The sequence below is a fragment of the Asparagus officinalis genome, chromosome 3 (assembly GCF_001876935.1).
Source record: "Asparagus officinalis chromosome 3, Aspof.V1, whole genome shotgun sequence".
NCBI lineage: Eukaryota > Viridiplantae > Streptophyta > Magnoliopsida > Asparagales > Asparagaceae > Asparagus > Asparagus officinalis.
The window spans coordinates 6,328,181-6,340,483 of NC_033796.1; the positions used below are offsets into that span (position 1 = coordinate 6,328,181).

Here is a 12,303-nt window from a genome sequence, read left to right on the forward strand (position 1 = left end):
ACATTCCATCTTGCTTAAAAATTAACCAAAATGATCAGACTAATATTCAACCAGTACCTACCCAAATTTTTTACATTAAATTGTGCATGTGCATGCGTGGATATGTTTTTGGCCCATGTAAAAGAGAGTTAATCCTATCCATTTACTTAGAAATGAATGGTAAAGATCTGATCAAGACTACACATATATGTAAGGTGTAACTGGGGCTGCAACTTGTATTCTGAGCATCAAAACACCCCCACCCCACCCCCAAAAAAAAGAAAACCCTTAGAAGAACCTCGGACTCCATCTGCTCTCTTTATCGATGTTCTCAAATCCTTTATTGTACCATCTCTACACATTTTTCTGAAAGGTTCCTATGTGGCAATTCCATCTCCCCTCTTCTGCTTTACAAATAGACCCAATCTATTAACTTAGAAAAATGTTTAAAAACCATTAGGAGAGGTAGGTAAAGCAATCCAATCCCAGCAATGGTGGCGGAGCATCTATAGAGAGCCATTCAACACAGGGAAGATGGGAGGCGGAGGCCTAATGTCTTATCCACCTGTGCACTCTTAAGCAAAAGCAATTGAACTTTCAGCCTACAATACAATCAGCAATGAAGTTGAGGCTCTCCCTGAATCATGCAGGCAGACCTATGTCAAGTTCCCATGAGCCACAACTGTCAACTTCTAAATTTAACGGCTGTGTAGCTGTAAGCTCAGCGACAACATGTGCAAATCTGAATTTTGCCTTTTGTTGCAGGCAGGGAAATACTTAAGAAGGTAAGACATAAAATCTTGGTTTCCTTTTAGGTGCTCTTTAAGGCATTTGTCTAATAGTGAACAAAAATATATCCCAACACTGAATATAATATCAAAATTGTGAAAGAAAGAACATTAGTTACAGTTACGGTTGAATGAATACCTAACAATTAGCCGACGTAGAAATGGATCTGGAAGAATTTGAGCCCAGACAGGATCTAGACAGTTTGATGTACAGAGTGCCACTTCCCACTCAGCTATGGCGGATGAAACTATCGTCTCAGCATTGTTATATGCATCCTGAAATTGTCTACAAGTATATCAGATAAGAAAATGCAAACATAAGCGTAACAGTTGAAGCATCAAGTCAACTTACAGCGCTGACATTAGATGAAAGTCCAAGTAGTTGACAAAAAGCTAGTAAAGGAGCAGTTAGAAAAAATGTAAACTGGCTTCCATTGGGTGATAAATCAGAAGGAGAAATTGATGATGGTCTCTCAGGTGAAAGAAGCAAGGCAGCTGTTTCTCCCCTTTCTGCGCCATGCAGTACCTAGATATTTAATAAAAGAGTTTGAAACTTGAAATTCATCACTAGACACAAAACAAGAGAATAAAACTAGACACAAAACAAGAGAATAAAAGAAGTTATAAAGGTTTTAAGTAACTTGGTTGGACCTTTTTTGCATATCATATTTCAGAAACCTCTGAAATTACAAGACACAACTCAATTTGCACAGACATCCAAAAGATGAGTCATAATACTGCATCACAGGACTTTAGTTATGGATGCAGCTGCCATATATCAAAGTCTTAGTAACTTACTTGTGGTCACAGGAATTCAAATATCCAATGAAGTAAAGGCATCACAAAGTTTCATCTAGTTCAGTAAAGCGATGTATTGATTTCAAGTTCAACAGGAACAGGGTCCTTTGCAGGTTATAAGGATAACCAGATTTACACATTGCAAAACTGAAAAAGCAGAATAACAGTAATATTCCACAGAAATAAGGTTTAAACGAGAATATTTAATAAGTAAGATTCTTCCATCATTACTAGTAACAAAAAGACGATTCGACCAGAAAATAGTAACTTTATGTAACTCAGACTGGATCCATTTCGGAGATCTTTTTTCCATGGGGACGTCGACTATCTTCATCAATAACTACAGATCACGAATCAACAAGGAACTTTTGGGTTCCAAGACATAGACAGTTGCCAACAAACAAGATTCCATTCAACAACCATCCCAAACTAAAACCTCTTTGTCACTTGGACAACCATCTCCATTAGTACCGACTATTTATATTACCACTGAGCCTATTGTTAACCATATATTAATCGTGACTAAAGGGCCAATAGAGCAGCATTCTGCTGGATACTTTGTAGCCGACAATTACAGACATCAAAGTCCTTAACCCTGATCATCATATTTGGCAAGAAATTGAATGCTTCAAGATGATACCTACCACGTCAACCTCTGCCAACTTGTCACATTTTATCCTTCAGATAAAGTTTTTTCTCCCCTAGCTGCTTAGGTTGGTTAAAATTCTCATTTTTAGATGAGGATTACGATAACTGAGATATTCCTGTTATTAAATCAATTATAAGGATAATTGGTAATTGATTTAGTTTCTTTAGGTAGGTACTACCTGTTAGATGGTTAAAAACAATGTTTGAAAAAGTTTTTTGAAACTCGCTTCACAACTTATTCAAGGGTAAACGCTTCGAAACTCAAGAGTGAAGCTATTTATCCCTTGAAGCTTACGCCTCATCGCTTAAAACATAATTGAAGTGTACGCTTCGCGCTTCATAAAGCACTTTTATTTTGAAGCACACGCTTAAGACTAGATAGTAGGACATAAAAGGATCTTTGACTAAAATTAAAATGCCCCTATATATTTTCAATATGACTATTTGACTGTAAATAAAATATTTATGTATGCATGTAGCTTAGTTTATTATGATTTATTTCTATACTTCATATATTTAATTCTTATTTACTAATCAAGACATGAATGTATATACTTGTAATTGTTACACCACTATATATTATATGTTCATAATTTTTACAAATTTAAAATTAAAATACTTGAACTCATGAAGCTTATGCTTCACGCTTTGAAGGTTACGCCTCGCTTTATCAAAAGCCTTGTGTTTCCGCTTTTTTAAACACTGGTTAAACGTAAACAAAGGGAACAAAGATATAGACAAGAATTGATGAATGAATTTATTTTTCTTGTAATCTAGTTCATCAACTTAATTTTCTTATTCTTGATCTGCCTAGAGTTACTATCTACTCCTTTCAATCCCTATACAAACTCATAGCCCAAAATCTCTTCATCTGCCGCCTCAGAGGATGAAGCATATGATGCTGTAATGCTGATTAGAAGCTGAGAAAAAAATTAAGATTGGCTTTTTTTTAGCTTTATATTTGATGATGTGAACTGTGGCTTCCTCTTATCTATCCCTCTTCTACTTTTCCAATTCTCCTTCTCTATTCTTAAATTGTTATTCTTCTTTCTTTTTTCAGTTACTATTTACCTCTTCGTTTTCTTTATTTTTTTGATTTTCCCTAAATTCCTATAGTTATTCTGGTTTTTTCATAACAATTTTTGTGCCTTTTACCCTTACAAGAAAATAAAACATTTGGAAAACAGTAACCACCTAGCCGGTTAGGCAATGAGCTTGCTTGCAAATGCCTTTTCAAACTCTGGTGTATATTTTTTATACACACTCCCTATTATCTGCCAAACACTTTTTTAATCTTGTCCTAGTTTTTGTATTAAATTAATAAATTCCAAATATCAGGAGCTCATTCATTAACATTACCCAGGTGAGCCTTTTAACAACTTATCAAAAAGTTTCTATGCGCATTACACGTGTCTGGATATGATTTTTCTTTAAAGTACATTAACTAATCTTTTAAACAAAACAATTAGAAGAATACTTCATACTGCAACGAGTGTTGTTAAGCAGTTTGACCTTAATTAGATCACAGCTCTAGGCACTCTGCAGACCCAAAACACCTTGACCTGCCTAGCAGGCCAGCACTTTTGAGGTACAGATTAAAAATCAAAATTTAGAAATTACTCTAAGATGTTATGATAAACTCAGCTCCTTCTGTATAGAAAGATTGAGGAGCTCAAAATCCAAGATATATAACTATAGATACCTCAAATATATGAAATGGTAATGCTTGCAAAACATTGTATTTTAATCAACTAGTAAAATTGAACTATTTATTGTCATCTTCTTTTGCCATAGAATGTCCTGTTCTTTTAGAAATAATTAAATTACTATGTTGTCATGGACCCCAAAAAAAAGACAAATATGTCTGCAATTTGTTACTATGATGTCCATGGCAATCCTGTACTTTTAGATTTTAAGATTTGTCCATCTTTGTATACAAGTCATGTCAGACCATGTTCTGTACTTTCTTTAACATCTCAACTGTTTTCTGACAATGAATAGTCTCAAAATGTTGGAAGCAAGAACTATGTTGCTTAACATCTTTTTCAGTATTGAAAGACAGCTTTAACAGCAACCGAGGTCACTGCATACATGAAACTATTTTTCAATACCCCTTCCACTCTTTTTGACAAATAAATGAAGTTTTGGGGAAAACATAATTGATAACTAGGTTTCCACTTTTATTGACAATAAAAACAACACTAAAATATTCGAAGGCCTGTGATCAGTTATAATCATATATCATATAGCAAGAGCCCAGACCAAGTTTTGACGAACCTGCCTTGAATGCTTGGCTATTGTCGCTGTCAATAATAACGAAAAGTGGCCTTCGTGTAAATGGAATTAAATCTTCAGGGTACAAATTATTTAGGCCTGAAATCAAGACAATTTTAGAATAAGCAGGGATGGTGTTTCAAATTAGCCAAAAGAGGACAATATATACAACAATAATAATACATGATAAATTATGCTCTTGTAATCTTTCAAAAAGCAGCATCTCTAATAGAGAATTTGTATCATGCAATAATGTGAGAAACATACCTCCACTTCCTCGAGAACCTAGACATAAATAACTTCCAGAGCCCTGATTTGAATCACGCATATCACGAGCAGGGTCTTTGGGAGGTGAGTCATCCCATTTATGACGGCCTCGTGATGCAGGGTGTAGCTTTGAGGCATTCAATGAAGTGCTATAAGTGTCTCGTTGAAAACCAATATTCTGGTCGGAGTTTCCTGCAAAAGAATTATTAAAAAAATGTTTCAAGGATGTTATGATAAATATGAGTAGCTAGTTACGGTAGAACTCAAGAACCAAGAACTAAACCTGTGGCCGATATATATATCAGCAAAATGCTATCTGAGGAGAGCTCTTCAATAATAGTTCCCAGGACCTACAAAGTACAATATACAACCTTACTTTTCTCACAACAAACCATGTCTCTGAAAATTAGCTGTATATTAAGCAAAAAGAAAGAAGGATATGGAAATGCAAGCATAATGTGATCCCATATTTTGTCATTTCCATTTACTGCTTCTGGAATAAAATTCTATTTCAGATGTCTATCAACTCTACAGACTGATATGTAGGTACAGCTATAAACCCTAATTTCAATATTAAATTAACTAACAATAATCAACAATTGACAGAACTCTGGAAGCTTGATTCTGTTAAAATTAAAGGGTTATTTCATAATATAAAACCTTACTGGGACTTGCATGCAAGTACCACCGCATCCATACTTAATTGCTTAGGTCCTTTTTCCCTAGTTGGAAAATGATGTTGCCATATCCATTCCTTTGACCATTCGAAGATCATCGTACACATGGTCAATTTGCTATCCATTTACAACGTTTGATAATCATGAGTGCATACATTTCTTGGCATTGCATTGACTGCACTAGTAGCCAATTTCTTCATTTTTTGTCTGACTCGAGTTTATAGGCTTGTTCAGCTCTATAAAGAATCAAGAGCCATATTACTTGTAATCACGCTATGAGCTAATGATGTATAAAAGATGCCAGTATGGTATCTACGGACTGGCACACATTTTATACACCTTCAAATACTTCTTAGTTTGGAAAACCAACAGCGAAGTACTAAAAATACTAACCGCAATCAAATGCAGGACATAAGGATGATACAGAATAGATTTGCGAGGATTTGCGGGCAAAGAAGAATCAATCATATCGGCAGCAAGGTTTATATCTATCAGTCCAGAAGCAGCACTATTATCACTAATAGCACCATTTTCTCTAGGTTCCATTTTGGGCATTTCGTAGAAGGATCCACTTGGTTCCCATTCCAAGCATTGCATCATTCTGTAAGTGTCCAGAGTTAGCTCAGTGAATTTGACCTGCAATCGCACAAAATACACACAGTTATGGGGATGAGCCAAAACTTATAGGAACGTATATTGCACTATAGCTAATAATTTCAATATTCAACATGCAAAAATAAAATATGTTAGATGATTGTAATGGAAAATTAAAAGATATTAGAAATTTCACCTGTAGTTATTTTTGTGTTCTAAACAGTTTGAGATTTCTAAGGTTTGTAATGTGAGACTATACCCACATACAAATATCTAGTCTAGTAGTCTCTTCTTATTTGTGAGTATCATGTGACGCATGAAACCAATAAAATACCACATATTCAGAGAACATGATATTTTTACAAGTTGCAGTGAAATGAGGACTAAAGAAAAATTATGTAGTAATTTAAGATATATTAAACATAAAAAGGGATGACTAAAAAGATAAAATTATCCCTACAAGGATCCCCTGCAAAAATTTTACTTATCCGTAACATAAAATAAAGGCAATCCAATTCAAAATTTGACACTCAATATCAATCCAAAACAAACTAATCATAATCCTAAGGTAAAGTGAGCCATGATTAAGGATGTCCTAGTTCCAGAAGAATGTTCCATCAAGAGTTTCTGCTCTAGATGCTACAAGCGATATTTCAATGGTACCAAAAATTGTAGGATTAAGAAACACAAAATCTAATGTAGTACTAAGAAACAATTACTATAACCTTGTTATCTAGACAAGGCAACAACGAAAAATAAGTCTATTAACATGAAGGTAAACATGTACTTAACAGCCCAAGCTTTGTTTCACGCCCTGGATGTTGAACCACAGTCAAAAGAGCGTGCCTGCTCACTCTTGTCAGAGCCTTCTTCTCCAAAGAGACTCACTTATAGGGGCTAAGCAAGATGTCCCCCACTAAGGGATGCAGGTGCTTCATTTGATCTGATCCTACTATATAGTTTGACTCTGCCAGGACAGACGTTGACCTGCTACCTTACTATGGAGAAGGCACTTTTCTACACATAAAGGTGCAAGATATGTAACAATGCACTTAACCTCTCTTCCAACAAGAACCGACATTACGTATTGTGCAATACCCTCATAGACACACAATTTCGAATTGGATCCTCCGTAACTTCACGCATCTATACTCCTCAACAGCCTCAAAGTTAGTAATCAGAACTAAAGCTACCAAAACAAATATTTGGTAAACGAAATTTTCAAAGATGAAACTAACTTATATAGATGTAATGGGAGAAGACAAACATCATTAGATTCTCACATTGAATACAAGAACATCAGCCCAATGGAGATATAACAGATAATCGAGAATTGGCAATATTTCAGGCGCCAATGGTGACTTCACCAATAAATAATATGTATATCCATTAGAAAAAGAGGAAACTTAATGCTAATACAAAAAGAATATAAAGAATGTAAAATGAAGATAAGATATATAGACATCAATCAACAAAATTCAGCTCCTCCTATCATGTCCTCTAAAACACAATCTACAACAACAATCTCACTCTAATCAGTAATAGCGAGAGGAATTGTAAATTAAGAAGCAAAAAATTAGTAAAATTATCAGTATAATGTTCGTGTATACATTGATTAAGTCATACCCTTTGTTCTCAATGCCCAGAAAAAGCGTAGAGTACTTGAAACAGTGCATAGTATAGACATGAATGATGTCAATTTTGCAAATGGTTTCAAGTATTCTAGGCTTCTTCCAGGCATTGAGGATGGAAGCTATGGCTTAACCAATGTATACACGAAATGATCTTGCTAACTTTTTTTTCTCTCAATTTAGGATTCCTATCACTGCTGCTAACAAGAGTGTGATTGATGTTATACATCGGGCCTTGAAGAATATGGCAGCAGTCAACGAATTTTGTTGGTTGACATCTACATATGTAACATATCTTCTCTTAATTTTTACATTTTACATATTCTCTTTGTATTACTAGCAGATTTCTGCTCTATCTAATGGATGTATATATGATTTATAGGTCAAGTCATCCTCAGTGCCTGCAGTTTTGTAAATACGCTGATTACTTGTTAAGTAACGCTCAGGCTAATATTCTAGTATTCCTAGTAAGAATCTAATCACTTTTTTCTTCTCCTAAGATATCTTTCCAGTTATTTTCATCATTAAAAATTTCACTTACCAGTATTATATTTGTTTCTGTAGATTTATCTCTGATCAGCGATTTTCAGGTTGATGAGGACTATAGATGGTGAGGTTACAGGAATCCTTTGTGAAATCTATAGCACTAGATGTTAATTCTGAGTCTAAGAGATGTTAAGGGCTTTATTACATATTTGATGTAGAGGTGAAGAAAAGCTTAGGTTGATATGTACATGACTACCTTCAGTTTGACAAATTGTTATACTTTGGCGTAGATACTAAGCACCCTTTAAGTTTTCTAATAAACTTGTTTTTCTACGTAGTTCAAGACAAGAAATTTAAACTAATCGTTCCTTAATGCTAATTAGTGTATGGTATTCCTTAATCCTACAACTTTTTAGTAACCTTGAAATCAATGTTTGTAGCATCTTGAACAAAAGCTCTTAATGGATATTCTTGGGCCTAGGAAATTGTTGGGCACTGTTCTTTACCTTAGGATTAAGATTAAAATGACTGTTTCAAATTGATATTGAGTATTGGATTTTGAATTGGACTACCTTTGTTTTCTGTTATGGACAGATACAAACTTAGCAGGTGACCCTTGTAGTAATAATTTCCTCTTTCATACGTAAAAATTCTAAGGCTTGAAATGCAAAAATAAAAACCACCTAACCTCATTTCTGTGATAGCTTGTCAACAAAGCGTCCTGCAACCTCAATGCCCTCCGTGCATGAAAGCGTTTGATATATGGAATGGATGATGGATGGGAATCAAACAACACATTGTATCTCAAAGGCCTAGTATTTAAAAAAGATGCATCAAGTTTTAGAAACCTGACAATTTCCTGTAGCACTTGTTTCCATTCTTTAAAGTTTGTTCCCTGAGAAGCAAATACATTATTTTAAGAATGCATATGAGCAATGAACTAATAAGAATTCACATCCAAAAGAGAAAAGGAAAGACATAGCTGATGGCTGCACCTCTGAGTAAAATAAGGAGATGAAATAGCATAAAAGGACAAACAAACAGTAGGCTCCGAAAGCCAAAAAATCTGAATGAAATTAGAATATACGTCCACAGTGAGAATAACTATATACGGCTAAACTCAAGAACATGATGATATACATGCTAAAGCAACGTCATGATTTACAAATGTAAACTGATGCAAGTCCATATTTGTTTACTGAAAAGGTTCACACTACTGATTGTGTATGAAGAAGTAATTACTGAAAAGGTTCACATTACAACAGTCCAGGAAATTTTCGGTTGAATTGGGTGTTAACAGTCAAGGGTTTTTGCATCCTATAAGGCTTTGCTGAATTCAAAGGCTGTCATTCTACTAACAAGAAACTGATTCGTAGCAAATTGAGGCATGGAAAGAAGGAAACTGCAACTTTGAGGTTCATTAGCCAGAGGAGACAAATCAGCAACATTTGGCAATGATTTAAAATATAGATTATTGTAACTCCATGGGTATGTAAAGGAAAAATAGCAAAAAAGACCACAGTAAACAAATCAAATTTCATAATATAGTTCTGATTCGCAACCCAAATTGCGCGAGGTATAGGATGGCACGTCTTTAAGCTTATGTCATCCAATGGCAGTATGATAGATATATTACATATCGCTCTATACCTGATAGCCTCTTTTCGGGCTAAGGAAACGGTTAGTAGTAGGTAGACTTGAAATACCCACAATCTGTCTGCAAGAAGTTCTTCACAGTTTGTTTTTATGCAGATATGAAATCTGAAAATATCAAAGAATGTTTATTAGATCGAACAAAGTTTATTTAACCATCTCAATCACCTATAACATTCATGACCAATCAAAGATGTATTTAATGGTTTAGGAGGTGAAAACATGTGGTCAGAAAACTAGATAAACTGGAGGTCTCTCATTAGACTCTTTGATACAGAAATCTACACCAAGAAGACTGATGTTTCATCTATAATAAAAAAAGTCTAAACAATGCTAATCAACAAAACCGCTGCACACACCTCCAAACTGTTAAATTTCTCAGTTCCTCATGACCAAAATCCTGACATGAAACCTAAATTCCTTGCACCAACAGATGAATGACGATAAATATCTTTCCTGGCCATTCTTACGTATTGGTGGTGGTATAATTCCTAATTCGTTCATCAGTTTGATCCGCAAACAACTACCTTTCACGTGCTACATTCTTTCATAGCTCATTAAATTCAGACCTCAAGACGAAACTAAAATCATATAAAAAGGGACGAGACTAGAAATCAGATGAAACACATCCTCTCTCTACATCCATCAAATTGAAATCTAACAAATAACCAAATTGTAAACCTAACTCCTTCTATTAACTGTATTTTCCCACTGTTCAGAAGTCTGATAAAATGCTTTTTGGGGCTAAAATCAATTCAAAATTTCACCAGATTTCAACCAATAAATCACTGAGGCCTGAGAATATGACTTCAAGGCGAATTCCTTTCATATTTCTTCAAATCAAAATTAACAAGAAACCATGTCATCAAGACCCAAAAGAAGCAGACTTCATTCAACACTTCACCAAATCCAGAACTACCTAGTATTTTTCTAGCTGTTCTCAAGTACTGCTTGTAACATGATTCCTAATCCATTTCATTAATTGATGGCATTCTTTCACATTCTTTAATTTTAGAACTCAGATGAAACTAAAATCATATCACAGAAAATGAATGCTTAGGGGAGGCACAAACTCTCTCCACACCCAACAAATTCATACCTAACTAAGAGAAAAAAATTGTAAATCCCACTCATTCTCAAGAGGATTTTCCCACAATTGAAGTCTGATAAAATATTTTCCGAGGCTAGCCTAAATCCATTCATATTCTCACCAAATTGAAACTAACAAATCACTAGACCCTTGCAAAAAGAACGCTTAGGGCTAAATCACATCATATTTCCCAAAATCAAAACTTAAAAAAAAAAATCATAAAACTCACCGGAAAGGAGACCCTGCAATCATCAATCAAAACCCTCAACCTCTCAACCAAACCCTTAACCACCTCCTTCCGATTCAAAAGCATCGCCACGAGAAGAAACCTAGCATGGAACCTCAACTCCTTACACCTCAGCCCTAGCTCAACCTCCCCCTTCGTCTTCGCCTCAAAATACCCCCGGCTCAAAATCGCCTCGTAGAACACATAAGCCTCCACCAAAAACCTAGCCTCGCTCGTCCTCAGGTACTGGTTGTAGTACAGCTGGCCGATCCTGGAAGCGATCTCGCCGATCTCCCATCGCCGGAGGCCGGAGGATACGAGGTCGCGGCGGTGGTCCTGCTGGAACCGCCAGAGCTTGGTGTAGGACTTGAAGGTCTTTTTGAGGTAGAGGAGGTGGTGGGGCCCGCGGGCGTGAGGGGGGAGGGACTGGGTTTTTGAGAATTTTCTGTCGGCGGTCTCGACTAGGGTTCGGAAAACGCGGTAAGGGTCGTCGGCGGCCATGGGAATGGGTGGAGGTTGCTCTGCTCTGCAGGTCGAGGTAGGGGAGTGCGGTTTCGTTGTGGGGTCTTTTTGTTTTATTTTTCTGGGCAGATGAGGACCTCGCTGTTTGGGAAAATTTGCAGAAAAGTACACGTTGAAGACCGGTTCAAAATAGAAGTGGGGTTTAACCCAATAATAATTTATTAGTTGGAATTTTATGTACGGTGATGAGATTTACCATGTCCGGTGGCGTAGGGGAAAGGAGCTGAAATGGGCGTAGAATGTGACTAGTTTGCGGTCCGTGCAAAGCACGACGATAAAATTTTTCATGCTACAGCAATCATGTTTCTTAAATATTACAGTAAGTTTTGAATTACTACAGTCTCTCGCGTTTTGAATGTGCTGCAGTGTTCCCGTGTGATACAGTAATAATGCTACTGTTCATAACAGCAACCATAAATTCCTTGAATTGCTGCAGTATCTCTTATTTTTTGAAATTGCTATAGTGTTTAAGTTTGCTATAGTAATACTGTCACTGTTCATACTACAGTAATTATTTTACTGTTGAATTTATTATAGCATGAATAGGAATTCTATAATCCTCCTATTTGTATAAAGGAATAGATGAACATCTTTTAGAGAACTTCACAAAACTAGTTTTTGTGAGTACAATCTTAATTGAAAAATTAGTTTCTATTTGAGCCAATTTTTC

General features: G+C 35.6%; 1 protein-coding gene across 1 annotated transcript in view; it reads right to left on the reverse strand.

Annotated features, from left to right (window-relative positions):
* The window catches only part of LOC109832786 (protein SCAI), a 14,654-nt gene extending 2,781 nt beyond the window's left edge, over nt 1-11,873 (reverse strand). The window contains exons 1-8 of the mRNA XM_020400196.1: nt 11,115-11,873; nt 8,831-9,037; nt 5,825-6,067; nt 5,038-5,104; nt 4,755-4,946; nt 4,495-4,586; nt 1,120-1,293; nt 907-1,043 (exon numbers count right to left, since the gene is read on the reverse strand). Of these exons, the coding sequence (XP_020255785.1) occupies nt 907-1,043; nt 1,120-1,293; nt 4,495-4,586; nt 4,755-4,946; nt 5,038-5,104; nt 5,825-6,067; nt 8,831-9,037; nt 11,115-11,612 (1,610 nt within the window). The 5' untranslated portion in view covers nt 11,613-11,873. The remainder of the gene's footprint in view (nt 1-906; nt 1,044-1,119; nt 1,294-4,494; nt 4,587-4,754; nt 4,947-5,037; nt 5,105-5,824; nt 6,068-8,830; nt 9,038-11,114) is intronic.